We start from the raw sequence: 22,155 nt of genomic DNA on the forward strand, positions 1-22,155 counted from the left end.
CCATCCGCAGGTTGCTGGAACACCTTCCCACTTACTGCTAATGTATTTGAGCTAAATGTTGTCCATGACTAAGTTAATCACGCCTGAATTTCAGAGTACTGTTGATCTTAGAAATATGTTTGGAAGTTTGTTTGGAAGGTCGGTCTTGACACCGTAGTATGTTCCCTTCTCACACTGTAGGATCTTTCCCTCCTGACACTGTGGAATGTTTTCTCTCCTGACGCTGTAGGATCTTTCCCTCCTGACACTGTGGAATGTTTTCTCTCCTGACGCTGTAGGATGTTTCCCTCCTGACGCTGTAGAATGTTTCCTTCCTGACAGTGTAGCATGTGCCCTTCTCACACTGTGTGATGTTTCCCTCTTGACACTGTAGGATGTTCCCTTCTTACATTGTAGGATGTTTCCCTCTTGACACTGTAGAATGTTTGCTTTCTGACACTGTATGATGTTTCCCTCTTGACACTGTAGAATGTTTCCTTTTTGACACTGTGTGATGTTCCCTTCTCACATTGTAGGGTGTTTCCCTCCTGACACTGTAGGATGTTTCCCTCCTGACACTGTAGGATGCTTCCCTCCTGATACTGTAGGGTGTTTCCCTCCTGACGCTGAAAAATGTTTCCCTCCTGACACTGTGTGATGTTCCCTTCTCACATTGTTGGGTGTTTCCCTCCTGACACTGTAGGATGTTTCCCTCCTGACACTGTAGGATGCTTCCCTCCTGATACTGTAGGGTGTTTCCCTCCTGACGCTGAAAAATGTTTCCCTCCTGACACTGTAGGATGTTCCCTTCTCACATTGTAGGATGGTTCCCTCTTGACAATGTAGAATGTTTCCCTCCTAGCACGAAGAATGTTTCCCTCAGACATTGAAGAATGTTTCCTTCCTAAAACTGTAGAGTGTTCCCTTCTTACATTGTAGGATCTTTCCCTCTTGACATTGTGAGGTGTTTCCTTTATGACACTTTCCCTCTTTACACTGTAGGATCTTTCCCTCTTGACACTGTAGAATGCTTCCTTCCTGACACTGAAGAATGTTTCCCTCAGTCATTGAAGAATGTTTCCCTCCTGACACCATAGGATGTTCCCTTCTCACATGGTAGGATGTTTCCTTCTTGACTCTGTTGAATGTCCCCCCCCCCCCCTCCCCGGCACTTGAGAATGTTCCTTTCTTGACACTGTAGGATGTTTCCCTTCTGTAAATGTAGGGTGTTCTCTCTTGACACTGTAGGATGTTCCTTTCTCACATTATAGGATGTTTCCCTGTTGACACTGACGAATGATAGCCTCCTGACACTGTAGGGTGTTCTCTCTTGACACTGTAGGATGCTCCCTTTTCACGCTGTAGGATGTTTAGTTTCATCTTGACAATGCAGAATGTTTCTTTTCTGACTCTGGGGAATGCTTCCCTGTTGACAATGTAGAATATTTCTCTCCTGACACTGTAGAATGTTTCCTTCCTGATACTGCTCTACATTATAAAGGCATTTCATTGTTTCGGAAGGTGCTATTTTATTCCGCATTATCAATATTCAACGTTTTCTACTCTTTCTATACATTTAATTGCACGGCGAATTCTTGCTTCGACCTTTATCAGTCTCTGCCAGATTTAATTGAATATTTATTATTTTATTATGATTTAACATTTATTATTATTATTATTATTATTTCACGTCGTTCTCAAGAATATTTCAATTTACGTGTAAACGACAAGCCTTGTGGTTGGAGGAAACCGGCTGACGTCATCCGACCATCAACCCAGATGAATACTATAGGTCCACGGAATAGCGACTGCATTGATCAGTTAGAGCTTGTGATCCGATCTAAATGACTTCAAGCCCGATCTAAATGATTTCCAGCCTGATAAGCACGAAGCTTTGAGTGTGTAGTTTCATATGGCACTCTTGTATCGATCCTCTATTTCCCCATGCTCGCTGGAACTTGTTTATGTAGATTTCATTTACTGACAAATCTACAGAGACATAAGGCCAAATTCGTGAATACGATTTATTTATTTATTTATTTATTTATTTATTTATTTATTTATTTATTTATTTATTTATTTATTTATTTATTCATTCATTTATTTGGTTGGTGTTTACGGCATACTCAAGAATATTTCACTTATACGACGGCGGGCAGCATTATGAGATGAGAAAACCGAGCAGAGCCTAGGGGAAACCCACGACCATCTGATGGTTGGTGGAAGACCTTCCCACGCCCCTGCCGGAGAGAAAGCCGGTAACGTCAAAGGGAACAACGAAGTCATGAGAACATTCGCAATAAGAACCGCTGTGAAAAGTCTGTCACCGAATACAGTCGGTGACAGCAGCCTGTTTCGGGAAGGAAAGAGTTGTTTTGATTTTCTTAATTGTCTCCGTTTTCATATATCATCTGATGGGTTTTCGTTATATCAGTGAATTTACCAGTTTTCAATACTGTGGGATGGAGAAAACTGTCAGAAAAGGAGAAGCTAATACCGGTACGCATACAACTAGGCTTTAAGGCCCGTTGAATGTTCGATATAAATATTGATCATTCATTTATTCATATCGATAAGTGAATTGCTGCCATTAAACATACTAATATCAATGATTTTTTAACCGAATTTAAAGCTGCTAATCTTGATTTGTTCTAGTTCGGAAGGCCTTATCAGGTTCATAAAAACGAAATAAGCCTAAATGATAATATCTCACAATGTTGTAGGTCTCAGTACGTGGAAAGGTCTGCGAACAAGCTGCTGATGGTCGTTGGTTTTCCCCGGAGGTTGTTCCGGTTTCATCCCACCTTAATGCTGGCCACCGTCTTACAGGTGAATTATTCTTGAATACGGCGTAAAACACCAAATAAATAAATAAATAAATAAATAAATAAATAAATAAATAAATCTTTTCACGATGACTTATTACAAGGGAGGCAATTTTGCACGCCTTATAATAAGCTCAATAATTTTTAGCTAAAGTCGTCTCCCCTCATACTGGTGCGATGTGATACGTCGCTGACAATGTCACTCTTAACAGGCCGTGTGTATTTGAAACCGTATGTTTGTATGTTTAAAACTGCAGCTGGATGACTGACAGACAAGATTTTGCACTTGTTAGCATTTGCCTGTCACTCAGACGTTTAAACCTCTGCATGGCTAGATGCGACTGTTAGGAGTTTGAGCACCATGGCTGCAGAAGTACGACCAGGCGGTAGGTGTGGGAATTCTTTACTCTTTACACTGTATTCTGGGACGTAGAGTCTAGCACAGCCCTTAGAAAAATACGGCTGCATTGTATTGCATAGGCCTACATGTGCATGTCGGCATATAACTTCATTGTTATATAACCTCCGTTTAACCTTCTTGTTACATTTAACACCTGCGTATGAGTAGGTTATCAGATTACATTTGCGCGCGATACAACAGTGTGATGAGACTGGGTCAAAAGATGTCGATAATTTATAAAATGGCTTCCTTAAACGTCTATAGATTTGTTAAAAAATATTTATTTATTTATTTGATTTGTGTTTTACGCCGTACCCAGATATATTTCGCTTATACGACGGCGGCCATGCAGCATTATGTTAAAAGTGAGTGAGTGAGTGAGTGCTTGGGGTTTAACGTCGTACTCAACAATTTTTCAGTCATATGACGACGAAGGAATCATTAGGGTGCATGCACGTGTAATGTGCCTCCTTGTTGCAGGACGGATTTCCACCGCTCTTTTTTTTTTTTTTTTTTTTTTTTTTTTTTTTTGATTGGTGTTTTACGCCGTACTCAAGAATATTTCACTTATACGACGGCGGCCAGCATTATGGTGGGTGGAAACCGGGCAGAGGGGAAAACCCACGACCATCCGCAGGTTGCTGACAGACCTTCTCACGTACGGACGGAGAGGAAGCCAGCATGAGCTGGACTTGAACTCAGATCGACCGCATTGGTGAGAGACTCCTGGGTCATTACGCTGCGCTAGCGCTTTAACCGACTGAGCCACGGAGGCCCCCTCTTTTATTTAGTGCTGCATCACTGAGACGACTTACCGAAGGCAAGTAAGCCGCCCCGCCCGAGCCATTATACTGATACGGGTCAACCAGTCGTTGCACTATCCCCTTCATGCTGAACGCCAAGCGAGGAAGTTACAACTTCCTCTTTTAAAGTCTTAGGTGTGACTCGACCAAGGATTGATCCTGGATCTACCGGTCCCGATAAAAGTGAGTGACATACATAGTTTTACAAGTGTACATTTGTGACATGTGTATGAACTCAAAACGTTACTAACGTTGATTCCATAAAATAATGACCTGCTAAACACAGGGTTGTGTAATAATAGAATTTAATGCCACATACTTCATTGGCACTATGATATATTCTAGATCGTGATGCATCTTAGATATTGAGGCGGCTCCCTGCCTCACTGGTCAGTGATCCGGCACGTGGACAACTGTGATCGGATCTGTGTAAACTGTACATGTCCTATAATTAGCTTAGATCATCAGCATATATATATACACGAGACGGAATTCTTAGTAGATCTCGAAAAAGTAGTAAAATGCCACGAATTAGAGAATTTCCAATTAAACTTCTCCGAAGTTTTACCCAGCTCACGGACGTGCATACATTTAACCCCGACACTTATTTTGATGTCACGGACAGCTTGCCCTGGCACTTTGAACTGACCAGCTCAGTCCCAAACGTATGTGTCTGTTTTTCCCCAGATTTCAAATGCTATGTACTATCGAGCAATGCAGTTACCATATTTAAAGGCCGTTATATTTTGATTATACGTTTCAAAAAAGAGTTCCTTATCTGAAAGCTTTAAATTTCATTTTATGGTAAAATATTGTTCAAGGCCTTTTTCATTAAATTCGCTTTGTTTTCACCTCCATTAGTCTCCTCACATGACCAAAGAGAATGCCTATGATTGGATAAGAGAAGCCATATGACACGCCTTCAAAGCTATGAATATATTTATTTTCATAGATTTGATTGGTGTTTTACGCCATACTCAAGAATATTTCACTTATACGACGGCGGCCAGCATTGTGGTGGAAGGAAACCTGGAAGAGCCCGGGGGAAACCCACCACCATCCGCAGGTTGCTGCACACCTTCTCACTTACAGCCGGAGAGGAAGCCAGCATGAGCTGGACTTGAACTCACAGCGACCGCATTGGTGATAGACTCCTCATTACGCTGCGCTAGCGCGCTAACCAACTGAGCCACGGAGGCCCCTATGAATATAAATACAGCTGTTGTCAAAACACCTGTGTTAGCTACTAGACTCACTCAACTAGCTCCTATTCACTAAACACAACATAATTAAATATAAAATATCAAAAAATAAATAAATAAATGAATAAATAAATAAATAAATGAAAAACTTGTGACTATTTAAAAAAACCCTCACTGACAAGCTCCTAGCTCTCAAGCAGTTTTAGATAGATTTCGTATTATTGTATATATATCAAAAATAAACATATATCAAAAGAGTGCCGCTTTTTTTCTGCTGTGGGAAATGAAGTATACGTTACACTACAGTGATTGTCTCATTTTCGCTTGCGACGTCAGATGTCGGTCATCCGTGAATACGTTTAAATAACCCCAGGGTTACATGAGTGTAGGTTGTGGTAGATGCCGGGTTGTCGGGTGTACATCTAATTCTCGGGATATATATATCACATCCACAAGATGATGATTCGTTCAAGTTTTGCTGCTGTGCTGTTATTTCTCGCTTTTATTAATCACCAGTGTGAACAAACGGTGGGGAGCGGACTTCCAGGCTGCCCTAGGAACATAACGCCGTCCGGTCCGCAGTCAGCGTGAGTATATAAATAGGTTTCTTCTACCCCGCATTTACGATTAAATGAGCACACAACAGAGAGAGACTTGTTTCACATGAAAGTTAACCGTTTTGATAACTTGTTGATTATTGATAACTGTCCTTTCGTAAATTACCATGGTAAAGGTATGCGTGAGACCGCACAAGTTTTCTATTCAGGTAATAACTCCTCTTATTTGAATACAAAATCGTAATCTCCAATATGTATGCACTAGAGGACATACATTTAAGCGTGGGTAAGAGAAGAAATGTATACCCCATGTACGCTTCCACATAATAATTAACCTATAATTCATAAGAGGTATATTGGTAAAAGGAATGCGAATACTCCTATAACGCCTCCTACCCGGCCCTTACGCACGCTCCCAACAAAGTCTAATGTTAATTTACCCAAAACACGTGCCATTAACAGAATATCATGATTCATTCATATACGTACATTTAAAAATATAAGACTTGAACGAAAGCTGTTTATGTGCTTCTTAAGAGTGGTTTTTTTATATGATATTATATAATTCTGTTTCTATACCAACTCAAACAGGACAGAACAAAAGTTCGCGAATGGCAGTCACCTGCCTTTTTAAATGTTTATTTTTTATTTTCTTTTTTTATGTCTTATGTATGAATATGCTGGTGAGTAAACAAGTAGTAATCAAAACGAGGACTCTGATCTTGATTACTGCTTACACGATACAACCATGCTGTAAAATTGGAAGCAAGAAACAATTTTCAGTGACTTTGGGAAGACAAAGGTTTATGACATCTACAGCTTCAAATCCATATGTATCAGAATCCGTAACACATGCATGAACCTGTTTACATCCTGGCTTTTTCCGTTAAACGATATTCTTGTATCAGTTTAAAGCAAATGAACATCGCGTAACTACATGCCTCAGTAATGTTTTATTGCCTTTACATGTGTTGCGTCTATATGGTGCGGGGCAGGGCGAAATTAGATATACAACAACAAAGAATATCTAGTGCCTCCAACATTCAATTTTTCTTGTGATCGTATATGGTGCGATGAACATTAAGTTCGAAAAGTATGTACCAGTGTTCAGGTTTAAGCGTGAGTAAGAGAAGAAATGTATACCCCATGTACGCTTCCACGTAATAATTAACCTATAATTTGTAAGAGGTATATTGGTTCGCATGTATGGGAGTAACAATAGAATACTGTGGAATGACATTGCTATTGCATCTCGCCTCCTCACGCGCTGTGATCTCGCTGCGAAATCCTCGTTCCATTATCTCGAGCAAATCTGTGAATCTCCACCAGTAGATGAATGCTCTTAATCTCGTCGGAATGATGCCTATATTTCTTAATTTCAACACGAATTTGGCGAATGGTCTGCTGGAAATTATTGCTCTGATTCTTTAAAGTAAAATCAGCTCAGGAAGGGTTGAGATATAGGATATAGGAAATTCTGGCAAGATATAAGGACGCTGTTAAATCTCGACCAAATCGCCAGCTGTTGCGCAACATGTTTGAGAATGTGGTGAAGAAGCTAGATTTTAACGAGGATTCAAATATTACAATTTTTTTTTAGCTTGTGACCATCTCGGGTGAAGAAGATAAAAAACATTGATTATTTGTCCACCAGAATATTCTTAGCATAGAGATAAGATCAAGGTAAGGCTATGATAAGCTCAAGTAAGTTTCATGAACCTATCGGTCAGATCTGTAAGCATACTCCTCACAGCGCACACACTGCGCCCTGAGCTCGTTTTATATAACGACGCATACTCCTCACAGCGCACACACTGCGCCCTAAGCTCGTTTTATATAACGACGCATACTCTTCACAGCGCGTGTACGACGTTAAACCCGAAGCACTCACTCACTCACAGCGCGTGCTCCAATCCTATGGCTTGCTTCAGCTGCATCAGGGCCTGTACTACTCACAGCGCATGTTTCACCCCTTGGCCCTTGGCCTGTATTTAGGACGTTATTTTGTATGGTTCGCCTCACCACGTATGTCCTCTCCCTAGGCCCATAATTAACATTCATCCCTAGAAGTGCTTTACGTGTTATGTCCATTAGAATGTTGTAGGCCTCAAAGTGAATACATATAGGTATTAAGTGTCAGCAGCAATGAACTGTGTGAGAGTGTAGGGTTTTTTAGGTTCAAAGTCACTTCACTGCCCCGTAAGTGTGACCCCAGCGGCTTTGACTTTATTCAAGGATTCCTGTTCAAACACCACCCTTACCCAAACCCATCCCCCAAAACAAACTAAGAAGCGGTCCATGCGTTGTAATGTGTATACAGTATAGGGTAGTTTTGGCCTCCCATTGCGTCGTACAACTGTCTTGAGATATTACGATGGGCGATCATGGTAGGATCGAAGTCGGGAGACCTGGGATCAGTTACAGGTCGGGTCATACCAAAGACTTCAAAATTGGTACTTGCTGCTGCCTTGCTAGGCGCACTGCACTCAAAGGTTACAGCAAGGAAATAGAACTGAGAAGCCGGGTGTCAGTATAATGTGAGTGGGTGAGATGTCATGTGTGCTATCTTAGACATGATAGCTCAGTGGAGGCAGCATATGAACTCGTCCTACCACACGAAGACATAGTATACGTACACACACCTAATGATTTGTCGTCGTGACGTGACCCCAAAATTCCTAAGTGGAACGTAAGCATACATGCAAATTGATGACACGATGGCCTCACGGGCTTCCAGACATATGACCGACTTGCAGAAGATTTAAAACACTCTGCACAATTCATTGGCGCCATCTTTTTAAACTGCAGTCGCGTAAAACAGCATGAAAAACGATCCGCCTCTCGTCTGACCTTGATCGAGGACAATTATGTCACTGTAATCAAGCGGAGCGGTTGAATGCGCAGGTCAGAATAGTTTGCTGCAAGTTGTAATTGCGCATTATCTTGTGTGCACTCGATTTTTGGAATGTTAATAATCCTTGCGTAATGTGAAGATGAAAACGCGCACACGCATAGTAGAAGTAGACCGAGGCACCTCGCAGCAAACTTGCAGGTTATGGGGCATAGAACCGAGATTGCAATTTCTTTGATGTAAAAGTAACGTTGTAGCAAGTCTTTTTTTTTCACTTGTAGACGAATTCAACAAAATTATGTGCCAACAAAACACAAACTCATCATACCACAACAGGCATGTTTTTAAGTCATGTATAGGACAAAAACATTTCTCAATTTGATCTTTTTTTTAACAAAGAAACAGGTTTTAATTCAATCACCATATACCCGTACAATTACAACTGAAAAAAGCTTTTGCCTGTGTTCAATGGCCAATGCCCAATTTTCCAGCTGCCTCAAGTAACTGTTATTTACCAGATGTTCATCAGCCTAAAAGGTTTGGAATATTAGCTACAAAGGTATAAATGTGTTCTCAATCGGTTTTTTTCCGTGCTTTCATTGTTCACATATAAAGCGGTTGACGTTGTTCACTTGAGTATAGCCTCAATGACGCACATTGTTCATTTGAATGGAAACGCTCTCTCAGTTATACCACTGCCGTATTTTGTAGTCATGCCTTGAATTGGCCGAAGATCTGTTGCCTGTCACCAGTGTGACAATTTATTCATAGATCGTCAGTTTGACCTGGCCATGCATGGCCCTTTGACATCTCTGGGCACTCTGATTTCTTCCGCCCACAATACACTGAACGCCATCGTAAAAATGAAAAAATCCTCCTGTATATAAAGAAAATATATCTATCAGATTTCTCGATGATCAAGATACATTATGGCGTTTAAATGAGCACTATGCTTTGCCCCTCGAGCCGATTATAAACGAGGTTACAGATCTGAATCTGGTTTTAAGGACACTAGATTATTTTTGGTAAATTTTGTCCAGTTTTTGCTATGATTTTAGAATAGCCCAAATAGGTACTTTTTACAATATATCAGCCTCGTCTATACATGTGATACCGTTCGAAATCGGTAATAAAGGTCACCAAATTTATGACGCGTGTCGCTTTATAACGTTTTGAAACTTCAGAATCATTTCACCTCTATAACTGTAGTACAGGAGTCAGATATTTTTTTGAAAGGGTATAATTTGAGCTATTCTTGGAAAAGAGGGAAAAATGGATGTAATCAGCGAATGGGAATTTTTGGCCCAAACTATGAGGTATATCCTCTTTAAATTAGGACATTTATCAGGTATACACCTGACGTTTAGTTTCTGTCAATGTTTATACTACTTGACAAATAACTACTTAGCTTAGTGTTATTTTATTTTCTTCACAATCTGTTGATTTACTAGTATTAAATTGATTGGAGTTTTACGCCCTACACACGAATATTTCAATTATACGACGGCGGCCAGGATTATGGTGAGTGGAAAGCCGGCAGAGCCAGTGGGAGTCCCATCATAATGCTGGCCGTAGTCGTTGCTGGAAAACCTTCCTATATACGCCTTCATAGGTAGCCATGAGCTTGACTTGAACAAACAGCGATCGCACTGGTGAGAGGCTTCTGGGTTATTATACTGCGCAAGCACACAAACTACCAGGATGCGGAGGTTCGGTGGTATTTGTCGGCCGAAAGGTGTACGGGTCACTCCGTATTTCTAGTCGGTGGGCCGCTTTCTGTATTGATGGTCCTGAGGAGTAACGCCCCGTGAACTGGCTAAAATAAAAGAAAGCAAAAATATGAAGTAAGATTCATCATATAGCCTAGACAACATAAAACCATGCGTAAAAATACTTTTTATTTTTTCAGATTTTTTTAAAGAGTCTTGAAAGGCATTCAAATATTTGAATCCTGTAGTGGGTTTTATGAGCCATATTGACGGTATCTAGGAACTATGACCTCATATCACCTTGTTTACGTGATGTTCACCACAAAGAAGGAATTTTGGGGAACATTATACCAGTAATCGTTCATTCATGGATGGAAAGAGTTATTTTTACACCTAGTGTCGTAATTAGAGTTGGAAAAACTTCTTGTGACGTCAGAGTTCCTAAACTCTGATAGTATGGTCCATAAAGCCCATCTTAGAATTCAAATGTTTGAACGTCTTTCACTCTCTTCACAAAAACCTATAAAAATAAATGAAAGTATATTTATGTATAGTTTTAAGTGGTCTATTTAGTGATATGTACGTCGATTTTTGAGGTTTTTTTCCGTTAACTGAATAATATTAATGACCTTTTTATCGGCGATTTTGATTTTTTTTTACTATGATTGATCTTTCATGCATCTTTTTCGTACACTTGTTTCTGTCTAGGAAAAATAGTTCCTTTCGGTGGTTTTATACATTACAACCATATTTGTTCAAATGTGGTACCCTCTGCATATGCGTATACAATAACCACTACTTGAATGAATTAGAATTAAAACTGGATGAATATTGTTCAGCTCAAATTACATAAACAAATTATTCTGAAAAGTGGCATTACAGTACGTCACTGATATTTGCCTCTGGGAACTGTACTTTGGATCTCCCTCTAACCACAACACTTTATCGCCAAGAAAATGCTCTAATGTACCAAGGAAGTTTCATCTGGCTTCATCTGGATATCGATAACCATGCTTCGATATTCACTCACTGACTTCCTATATTTGCATTGTGTTGCAGTCATGTTAAGACAATGAGCCGAGAGTTCAATGGTGCAATCTACGGTCTTTATATTGTCCATTATGTAATCTTAAGTTAAAAGGCCTGTCATTGTCACAAAAAGTTGTCATCAAACAATGTTACTTAAGTCTTACTAGCGTCAAAGCTGGGAGGTTGTTATGTCTGCTAACTCCCACCAACTTTTACTTTTGTAAAGTAATGTACGGGAGATACCTGCAGCTGTTTCATAGTCGTGTAGGCGCCACATCTTATCGATATTCATGCGCGGATGTGATGAACACATATCAGTTATGAGGTCGTTCATGATGTCGTTGAAAAAGGATGCATTAAAGACCAGCTTTCTGCCGATAAAAAGTCATATACACGATTCAGTTCCACGGACATTGCTTCTTAGCACCATCAAGTTAAGTTAAAACAAGCGAAAATGAAAATCTGAACATTAGACAGACAAACGTACCCACCAACTCGACCACCGACAGACAGATCGACCCACCGCGATTCACGATTTATATGTGCCAAATGGTTGCTGAGATCTTAAACTCGCATTTCACACTATTTCTGTCCTCCCACGACGCCCTCTTCATTTAGTACGCCGGTCCTGTTGCCAATATATTTGAAGTACTGTCTTATTGACACCAGATATGACGAGATATGCACCATGATACATTACATACTGATATCGCGTCTGTCGCCAAAATTAGCAATGCTAGTCTAAAAAAATGAAATGGACCGTGCTTACAAACATTGCACTGCTCTAGTTTATAAGTTTACAATGTAAACATTCGTTTCCTGCAGTTAGAAAGAAGTACAGAAGAAAAAGTAGAAGAATTATTATCCAGTGAAACGGTTTCCATTTGACTTAACTGAATGCGTATATGGACAGTGAATCTTTGCACTGGAAGTACCGTTTAAAATGTTCATTAGCTTAATGGTTTCAGCGTGCTTAGCCTTTCAATGTGTCATATTTGTTAAGCAGTTGGTCAACACAGCTGCATCCGTATTCACAAAATCAGCGTTTGCTAAAGATGTCTGCGCTTTATATCTTAATGGCACGATCCTGTTAGATGAAACATAAATAACTTTTGAATGCGGTGTGGGCAAAGACGATATGCTGCTGTGTGACATAATTTGTGATACCGTCGCTGAATATTACACGGTATATCAATTGATTTTATGTCCGTGGTGGTCGGTAAATGACACAGGCCTGTCCCACAACATAACTGTGTAAAATGACACTTCGGCTACACTTAACTAAATCGTTGAAAACAATCTCAAAATGATGTCTTATGCAGTAATTATCCACATCACTTCAAGAAGTGAATGGGTAAAGGCTACCTGGTAGCTTAGGCCGCGCAATCTGAGACTAACATTCTGATTGGATAAAATTCTCAAAATGTATGCCTTGATTCACCCCCAACCATCTGTGCAGTATAATAAAATTCTGTCAGTACATCAGCACTCGAATGCGGGCCATGGACTAGTAGTTAGACGTTCTTGCCTTTCAGTGGCCAGGATTCACAAGATACAGGTTCAAAACTGGCCTTGAACAAGGAATTTGTTCTCACTCTTCTATGGCACTGGTAACAGTAGGGTGCGACGACGCTTGCGTGACCGTTTGAGCAGTATAATAACGCTTGTTCAGAACCATTTATCTTCCCCCTAATAAATAAATAAATGATATCGGCGCTCATATGCTTCCAGGAATACACCTCCACTACAGCGCTTCCAGACCTACTTATTGCTTCTGCTGGGTTTCTGCGGATTCTCTCTACTCCTCGCTCTACTGTACAATGCCATAAGGAAGCATATTTTCAAGGATTTTCAAAACCTGGACAGCACATTTGACGCTGGTGGCCGCGTGACCCTGAGCTTGACGGCTACAACTGTGGCTACACAGCTCCTCTGGCCAGCCGACCTCTTACAGAGTGCAACAGTCGCTACTAAGGTATATATATGTACATGTAGTAATCACGTGCACTGTGTTGTTACAAACCTATTGGTCTCGTTCATTCGTTGAGAATAGACGGTATTGCCTATTCTCGACACGCTCAGTGTGAAATGAAGCCATGCGTAAGATTTATGTGTCCGCTCGTACACAGGAAGGACTACGTACGGATAGTGGTGAGTTTACCCTGAAGAAATGCAAAAAGCCAATGCTAAATTTCAAGGAAAGAACCAATATAGATACAATGTTAACTATATCGCACAACACAAACACATAACATAATTTAGAACAGGCTCTACATAAAGTTATTGACTGATGTAACAAAATAAACGAGGAACCTTTTCCGCCTACAGCAAATTTGTCCAAGCTATGTAGTCTGCCATTTAATCCTTCTTTTACGATGACGATTTGCGGTTGAAGTGCTGACGTAGCACTCATTGACTGCAAAAGAACAGGGGTCAAGTCAGCCTGGGGCCCGACTAAACATTGGGCAGGAAAAGTAACATATCTGAATTGTTATTTATCTAACCATACAAAGCGTATATATTACCCCATGAGCTCAGAAGTGTTCCAAAGATCCCGAGAAACAGTGTCAGACTGAGGATGTTTTCGTTCAAAGTATATAAATCTATACCATGTCGCCATATTGTGATGATCGTTGAGGCATGCGCCATCTTAGCGCTTCCGGTCAGAGCCAAAGTGACCCATGTACATGGTATTTATTAGGACGTGCATGTACAAGATACCAGCTAAAAAAATCCGGGAATAAATCGGTTGTCATATTTAAAATGATTTCATTGATTTATTTATTTGATTGGTGTTTTACGCCGTACTCAACAATATTTCACTTATACGTCGGCGGCCAGCATTATAGTGGGAGGAAACCGGGCAGAGCCCGGGGAAAACCCACGGCCACCCGCAGGTTGTTGACACGTACGGCCATTTAACATGATATAATATGGTGTAATTCGTGTATGCCAAGTATGGCGGTCGGATCTGGTCTTGAGCTTTCTCCATTAGTCTGAGCTGAGATTGATTTCAATACACCCATCAAGAACTTGTATATACATTACGGTCAACTCCTGAAGGTTTTGCAAGGACATTGGAGGGGTACTTCATCACATGAGCTATTTGCCTGTAGTACTTCTATTACTACCAGTTTTTTCTCTCTTGCACTTACAGGTGATTTCTTAGGTGCACAAAGCTGAAGTTCTGATATGTAGCATGAGGCACCTTTTCAATGAAAAAGAGATGGGTATAAGTGCACTTCATTTAACCCAGGCAAGGGATTTATATGTACGTAAAAGTTGCAATACAGTTGGTGCAAACCCTTACACCCACTGCACTTTGTTTGTTCTACAGAATGGACTGGCGGGGCCTCTTTGGTATTCTGTGGGGGTTGTGATCAACGTGTTGCTTTTTCCTTTGCTGTCAGTGGAGGTGAAGACAAAGGCTCCAGGGGCTAAGACCTACCTACAGGTAACACGGCTAGACTAGATGGGACGGGGTAGTAGAATTTGGCTACACAAAATTTTAAACGACATCAAAGAAGTGGAATGAAAAAGTTTGAAAGTGCTATGTAGTTTTTATTTATTTAATTGGTGTTAACTGGCCAGCATTATAGTGGAGGAATCCGGGCAGTGCCTGGGGAAACCCACGACCATCCGCAGGCTGCTGTAAAACCTTCTCACGCACAGTCGGAGAGGACGCCAGCATGAAATGGACTTGAATTCACAGCGACAGCATTGGTGAGAGGCTCCTGGGTCATTACACTGCGCTAGCGCGCTAACCAACTGAGCCAGTGTCCAAATATTATCCCTGATTTACCGTGAAATCATCACTTAAAACCGTGTTGTAGTCTAAGTAGTATGCCAACTAAAACTCCAAGAATCTAGAGACACAGGGATTACAATATGTCTTGTCTTTCAATAACGGATTCTGAGTTTTCCGTTTCGCCGCAGACCAAGCGAAAATATCACAAAATATTCTGATGTCATTATTTTAAAGACCTTTGGTTCATTCACGTCCTCGACAAACGCAGCGTACTAAAATGAACTACTGTAAATCAAGATAGCTATTCTAACCTCAAACCTTAACAAAGATATTAGAATCAACAACACTGTTTGCACTTACCGCTATATAATAAATGACTGCTTTTTGCTTGTAGATCATTCAAGCCCGATTTGGCTCTGTCCCTCACATCACTTACACGATTTTCGCGCTGGTGACAAACGTGGTCATAACGTCATGTCTGGTCCTAGCCGCCAGGGCCACCATTCGTTCCTTGACCGCCGACGCTTCGGACGAGATGGTCGTCATCATTCTAGCCATCATGTTCGGATCCTACTCCTTCGTCGGCGGGCTCGGCACGACCTTCTATGTATCCTACTTCAATGCGTCCTTGATATTCGTTATGTTAATGATTTTAATCCTGAACGTTTTCTACCTGGATAACGACTACGGCGGGGCTTTGGGTTCTATTCATAAAATGTACACCGCCCTCAACTGCACGGTGGGACCGGAAGGCAATGAAGGGAGAAGTTTCTTGACGTTTCGTTCGGAAGGTTCTCTCATATTCGGGGTCATTGGAATCTTTCTGGCATCCTCAGTGACGTTTTGCGACCAGGCGTCTTGGCAGAGTAGAATCGCAGCCAAACCAACACAAGGGGTCCTAGGGTTTTTGATAGCCGCCTTCATCTGGTATGCAATTCCATCCACGCTGGCGACCACTACTGGAATGGCCTACATAGCCTACAGCTCCGAGCAAGGGTCTTACTTCCTCCCTGAGTCTGAACTTAACGAAGGTAAACAAAAACTGCCATAACCAACTCCAAGTACAGATATACACTATGAACAAAAAATAAAGCACACAGTCTGTGTACACCACAGTTACAGCTATAAATAGTCGATCTCTTTAATTAGAGAAATAGTTTATCAATACAATTGAAACATCTGATGAAGGAAAGGATACATGGAGTTTAAATCGCGATTTTATCAGTTGAATGTAAGGAAACTGACGGACATTTTCAGCGCATATGTTCAACATGGATGTGGAATAACCTTTACTTTTTGTCAATAGTATATTTTAAACTTCAGTCTAATGTTACAATTTTTTGTCATTATGGAATACATCGAATACACATGATGTCTGAAACATGATACTAAAAGATTTCTAACACTTTTAGATTTAGTTCTTAGTTTGGAAACTGTTTTTCTTCCACAAATTCTAATAGTTCATCGGCCATCAAGTAGATGGAATCAACAGATTTGGGTGAATAATACATAATTCTCTGTCGTCACTTACCTCCCAGTAAACCAAACAATTAATTTATCGTGAAGGGTACCTAGAAAACATCTTGACCTTTTTGTGATGCGGACACTGGCAATTGAGACACCGACGCTGCACATTAACGTTTTTACAATCCAGACAGTGTTAGTTATCATACTTCATAAGAGTGATTCATGCTTTCTATTGGCCATTGCATTATATTTAGCGAAGCATGATGGACAACGATCACGTGCTTAAAGAAAGCAACATCCCCCTCACAGGGTAATATCCAGCGTTCACGAGGCAATAGCCAACGACCTTGGGGCTAGTATCCAACGATCACGTGCGTTTATTCTCCAGCAGTTACCTCTCTTTGTATGTTCTCTGATGTCTGCTTGTTTGTAAAGAGCCGGGCCTCGCTATCAATGTATAAATTGAGCGAATAGATGTTCACTTCTCTCGAACTGACAATTTTTGATGTCTCATCCTGCAGCATGAACTGTCATTATACCTCATGTATAATTACCTTTACCCTCACTGGCTAAAACCACGTAACGTTGCACCTTTGTAATGCAGTTCGCGCGTGGTCGGCTTCAGTCAGTTTCATTAGATACATTTTCTGTGATAAAGCAGATCGGAAATCGACACCCTGACATATCTAACATCATGATGTCATTCGCTATAACACACACCCCCTCCCCCTTTCCAAAACGCTTTACTAATGCATAAGACTCATTGCTTTTCGTCAGTCGTATTCTGGGCGGACCAAATCTTAACCCAGCTCTTCCTGTTGTAGGGTTCGTCACACCGTTTATTACGTCACGGCTACTGGGTGAAACCGGTGCCTTTATGGTTTTGTCCATGGTCTCCATGGCGCTCATGTCTACGGGGTCAGGAGAGGTCATGGCAGTATCGTCAATTCTCGTGTACGATATCTTCCAGAAATACATCAGACCATACAGGTATGCAGACATTACCAGCATCCCAAATTTGATTGTTGAGTGTAATGCTTATTTTGACTTTCCAATTCATTTTAATATGCAAATACTAGCACTAATACCTCTCACGCTGATAAAACATTCATTTGAAAAACCATCTGTTAAATTTAAAGCGTAGAAGTTTTTTAAATTTAATTAAAGGATTTAAACAGATTACACCCCATTTTTGGAATAGGGAATAGCGAATAAATCGTTATAAATTGGTGAACATCAATATATACAGATAAAGAAAGCAACTGAAAAACTGCAGTATCGCTTATATGAATGAATGAGTGAATAACTGGGGCTTAACGCGATATCGGCAATTTTTCAGCCATATCGTGGCGATGGCCTTAATGAAGATCATTGCCTCCCTAATCACGTCGGTTCCAAGCAGTGTAAATAACACATCATTCTGCAGTGCTTGTGAAGTACGGTACCTTCAATAAATCTTTGATTTATGGCCACAGCTACAATCTGTGATATATTGCCCATAAGAATAAACGTGTAGATCCCTGGTATAACCAAGTCAGTTTTCCCACTGGTATGTGTGAAAAACCTGTAACACTGCCCGTTTTGGTTCCAGGCGCAATTTGCCGCCTGGGCACTGTATACTGTGTGGAAAGTCGAACAAAGGAAATTACCAAACAGGATATCAGTCCGACATGGATGATGGCAAAGACCAGTCCTGCTCCTGCGTCCGTGTAGACCATTGTGAGGCATGTAAGACAGACCTGTCTGACACACGGCTTTACGGCAAGGCGTACCAATGTCCGACCCACGGGAGATACCGGCACTACCAGGACACGCTGATCCGCTACAAGGACTGGTGTATCGTCTGGGTATCTTTACTCATCGTCCCCTTCGGCTTGTTAGTCTTTACCTCGGGCATTGACCTGAACTGGGCCTTCACCGCAGGCTGTGTGATCACTATTGGGTTCTGTCCGGCCGTCTTCCTTTGCATCATCTGGGTCAAAACAACTGGCATTGCAATAACAATAGGTAAGAGCTTTAACAGAATTATGAGAAGTCTAAGCCCCTCTATAGTGATAACAACATAGATTTATTTATATATCTGATTGTTGTTCAAAAAGCCAGGCTTTACCCGGACATTTTTGGAAAAAATACTTATCGGCTAATCAAATCAAATTTTCTCTATTTACAACAAATAGTTCAAATTAATGCCTTTCATAAATATCCGACTCATATATGTACTTTTTTGTAATGTTAAAATTATTCTAAATTTAGAAACAAAACTTATAAAGTGACCGGCATAATAAATTTTACGAATTTTATTACCTATTTTGAAGTACAGTGGCAGTCAATTTTATGGGTTTAGGAAATCGAGGTACCCGGGGTATAAACCACTGGCCTTTGGAAAGTTTTTGACGAACGTCCCTACATGTGAGGAACACATATGCACACCATAATGGCGGAATACAAACGGTCTTTAAAGGTTATATTGCGCAAACGTTCTCTTATCGTTCTCAAGACCTTACAAACAGTAAGAGCGTGAGAATCTACAAAGTGCCTTTCCAAGGTCGGGTTAAAGACTCACTTCATTTAACGTAATTAGTTCCCTATGGGTTTACCGGGCGGGGAGGTAGAAGTTTGCACCTCATCTGCCAGTCCATGAATCCGTGACAAAGATCCATACATTTTTTGAATTCCACATTATAGTTTTAGAGTTGAATTTCTGACATGTGTTACACATGTCATATCACATTATCTCACCTCGGTCATTGTTGGCTGTCCTCAGGTTTCGGGTTTCCTATTTGGATATAATGGTTCTTTTGTTGATTTTTGTATTCATTGAATATTAACTCCTACGTCTTCTATCGTGTCATATCTAAACATTCTGTTTATTACAATTTCGCTCCACGCTTGTAAACCAAATACTATTCGGCATATCATCCTTCATGTGATTCATGGATTTGCTCCACAAATATAATAACTTGTATTCTATTTGTGTAGCGTTCCGTATGCATGGTATCTGTATGCTAGCTGTTGGCAAATACACACATAGGTAGTGTTTTGGTACATTCTCCTACTGTGTAATAATCATCGAAAAGCAGATCGCGGGCACCCTACCAAGACACATAACGTCACACAGCGCCCCCCCCCCCCCCCCCCCGCACTTTTTTCATGGAAGATCCTCTACTTTTATTACTACATAAAAGTATCGTTCTTCTAGTCCAAGTGCTGTTCATCTCTTAAATTTTTGGGTGTCCGTTTTTTATTCCCATGACTACGAAAGAATGGGCACAGTTATCACTGTTACGTGGCGTACCTTGAAAAAATTTTTGACAGAGCACATCAGCATCACCAAACATAGTACTACATAATCCTAAATCGTTCAATATCTTTTTCTTTGTATGTACCAGGCGGAATAGTCGGTTTAATATCTGGTATCGCCGTCACTCTTGGATTGGCGACAACCTATGATGGCGGGTTATCCGACTTCCTGACAAACACAGGTCAGGACTACAGCGTATTGGGAGGCTGTTGTACTAGCTTCGGCGTCAGCCTCATCCTTATTATCATCGTCTCACTGTGCACTCACAAGATCAAACAGGATGAGGATGCTGACGACGAATGGATGAAAACCGTCGCCATACGCAATCCGCTGCAACCATGGGAATTGACATTCATCGAGGACTTCCCCAAAGTAAGAGACGGCTACATACCAGATCATAAGGACATGGGCAAACGGTTCAGATCAGCTAAGATTATCGCACTCGTCGGCAGTTTGTCCGGGATAATTGTGTTGATGTTCATCTTACCTGGTATCATGTCAAGTCTGTACGTAATGACAGAGTCGCAGTTCACGCACTGGGTGCGTTTCTGTCACGTGTGGACATTCATAGCGGCTGCGTTCGTCATTTTCGCACCTCCTATTCAGGAGATTGTCAGCATCAGCAGGCAGTACAGACGACTGAATAGACTTTCTCAGGAAGCATCTTCAACCGAGATTTCAACGTCAGATTCTTACGCGAGATACGATACAACTGGGCTATAGGGTGATATTCATGTTGCGTACTTAATGGACATTAAATGCTCCATTAGAATTATTTTTGCCTACTTTCATTGTAACACAGTTACGTTGAATCAGCTTACAGTTCTAAAATTTTGTAGTTTATGTGGAAACTTGACCGAAGTAAACAGGGTGACTAAATGATAGCCACCCATAACATTACTAATGAAATCGTAACTAACAAATCTGTAACTTTGGTTTATCACATTCTGCTGAATACGAATATAGCGAAAATTAGCCCTGGTGACTATCACTTCACGTTTTAATATTTTTTTGGCGCTCGCATAGCCATGGCTGGGCCCCATTCACCCCTGAATCGCCCCTGAAATGCGAAACTTTCGGAAAACAGTTGATTATACCAAAACCGCCAGACAGACAAAATCCCGGGCCGTCGACCATCCCAAAGGTAAATATCCATCCATATTTCAGCAAGTTCAATCTGCCCGCTGATACCAACTTGCAAAAATGGCTGTTGTCTTCCGTCTGTTATGATACGATGAATATCCTGGTTCCGGGACCTCGCGACTGCAAACGTTGGGAACGCGTGGTCCAGAAACCCGGATTGTGTATATGATGGGTGGCCATCTCTGTGAAGTTCAAGACAACAGATAAGTTGAACTTGCTGAAATATGAATAGATATCTGCCTTTGGAGTGATTGACATCTCGGGATGTTACCTGTCTGGCACTCTAGACCCTAAGTATTGTAAAGGCGTAACTGGTCATACGAGGGAGATTAGAAATCGACTTGTTTTCCGAAATTTTCCGATGCTTCCTTCAGGGATGAACGGGACCGAGCCGTGACTATGCGAGCCCCAGTACAAATACGAAAAATGCGAAGTGATAGTTATTCATATCCACCAAATATTTTCAGCAAAATGTGTTACAAAGAATGCCATTGAAAACTAAGACATTGGGAGTTTTTGAGACCTAATCGTTTATAAACTTTGCAAAAAAAGGACAGTTCAGGTATAACGGCATAACTGTCTCTGCTACCCTCACTTCCAACTACCGGCCAGTTTGAACCACTTCACTTTTCGAACTCGGATTCCATTTACTCTTAATTTGTTGATGCATCTGTAATATATGTATGGCCCTTGTTCTGAAACGGTTAAAACTGAATTATTGCGTGCCTAAATTTACACGATTTTTGCATCAAAATGGGCCCGCATTTTTCGGAAACAACTATAATGAACGTTTTTGTTATCTCCTCCACTCTTCTTACAGACTCATCTGAAAAACTGAAAAGTTGCTAGCTGGGCGCAATGACCGAGAAGCCTCTCTCCAATGTGGTCTCCGATTTCAAGTACAGTTCATGCTGGCTTCCTTTCTGGTTTTCCCAGAGCTCTACCAGGTTTCCTCCCACCATAATGCTGGCCGCCGTCGTATAAGTGAAATATTCTTGAGTATGGCGTAAAACACCAATTAAATAAATAAACAAATAACAATTAAATTTATAACATTATTATCTACGAGATAATTACCTACGTGTATGTTATGTATTTTATTCAGTTTGGATGTAGGCCACAAGATCTATAGGTGTGATTT

The 22,155-nt window shown here is 40.9% G+C and overlaps 1 protein-coding gene across 1 annotated transcript; it reads left to right on the plus strand.

Moving 5' to 3' along the window:
* The first annotated feature begins 5,593 nt into the window (after positions 1-5,593).
* Positions 5,594-20,975, plus strand: LOC135469145 (uncharacterized). The gene is made up of 7 exons (XM_064747684.1): positions 5,594-5,796; positions 13,087-13,330; positions 14,693-14,809; positions 15,498-16,134; positions 17,395-17,560; positions 18,162-18,577; positions 19,960-20,975. The coding sequence occupies exons 1-7, from the start codon at positions 5,666-5,668 to the stop codon at positions 20,592-20,594; spliced, it is 2,346 nt and encodes a 781-aa protein (XP_064603754.1). The 5' UTR covers positions 5,594-5,665; the 3' UTR covers positions 20,595-20,975.
* Positions 20,976-22,155: the final 1,180 nt, after the last annotated feature.

The sequence above is a fragment of the Liolophura sinensis genome, chromosome 6 (genome assembly GCF_032854445.1).
Source record: "Liolophura sinensis isolate JHLJ2023 chromosome 6, CUHK_Ljap_v2, whole genome shotgun sequence".
In the NCBI taxonomy this organism is placed as follows: domain Eukaryota; kingdom Metazoa; phylum Mollusca; class Polyplacophora; order Chitonida; family Chitonidae; genus Liolophura; species Liolophura sinensis.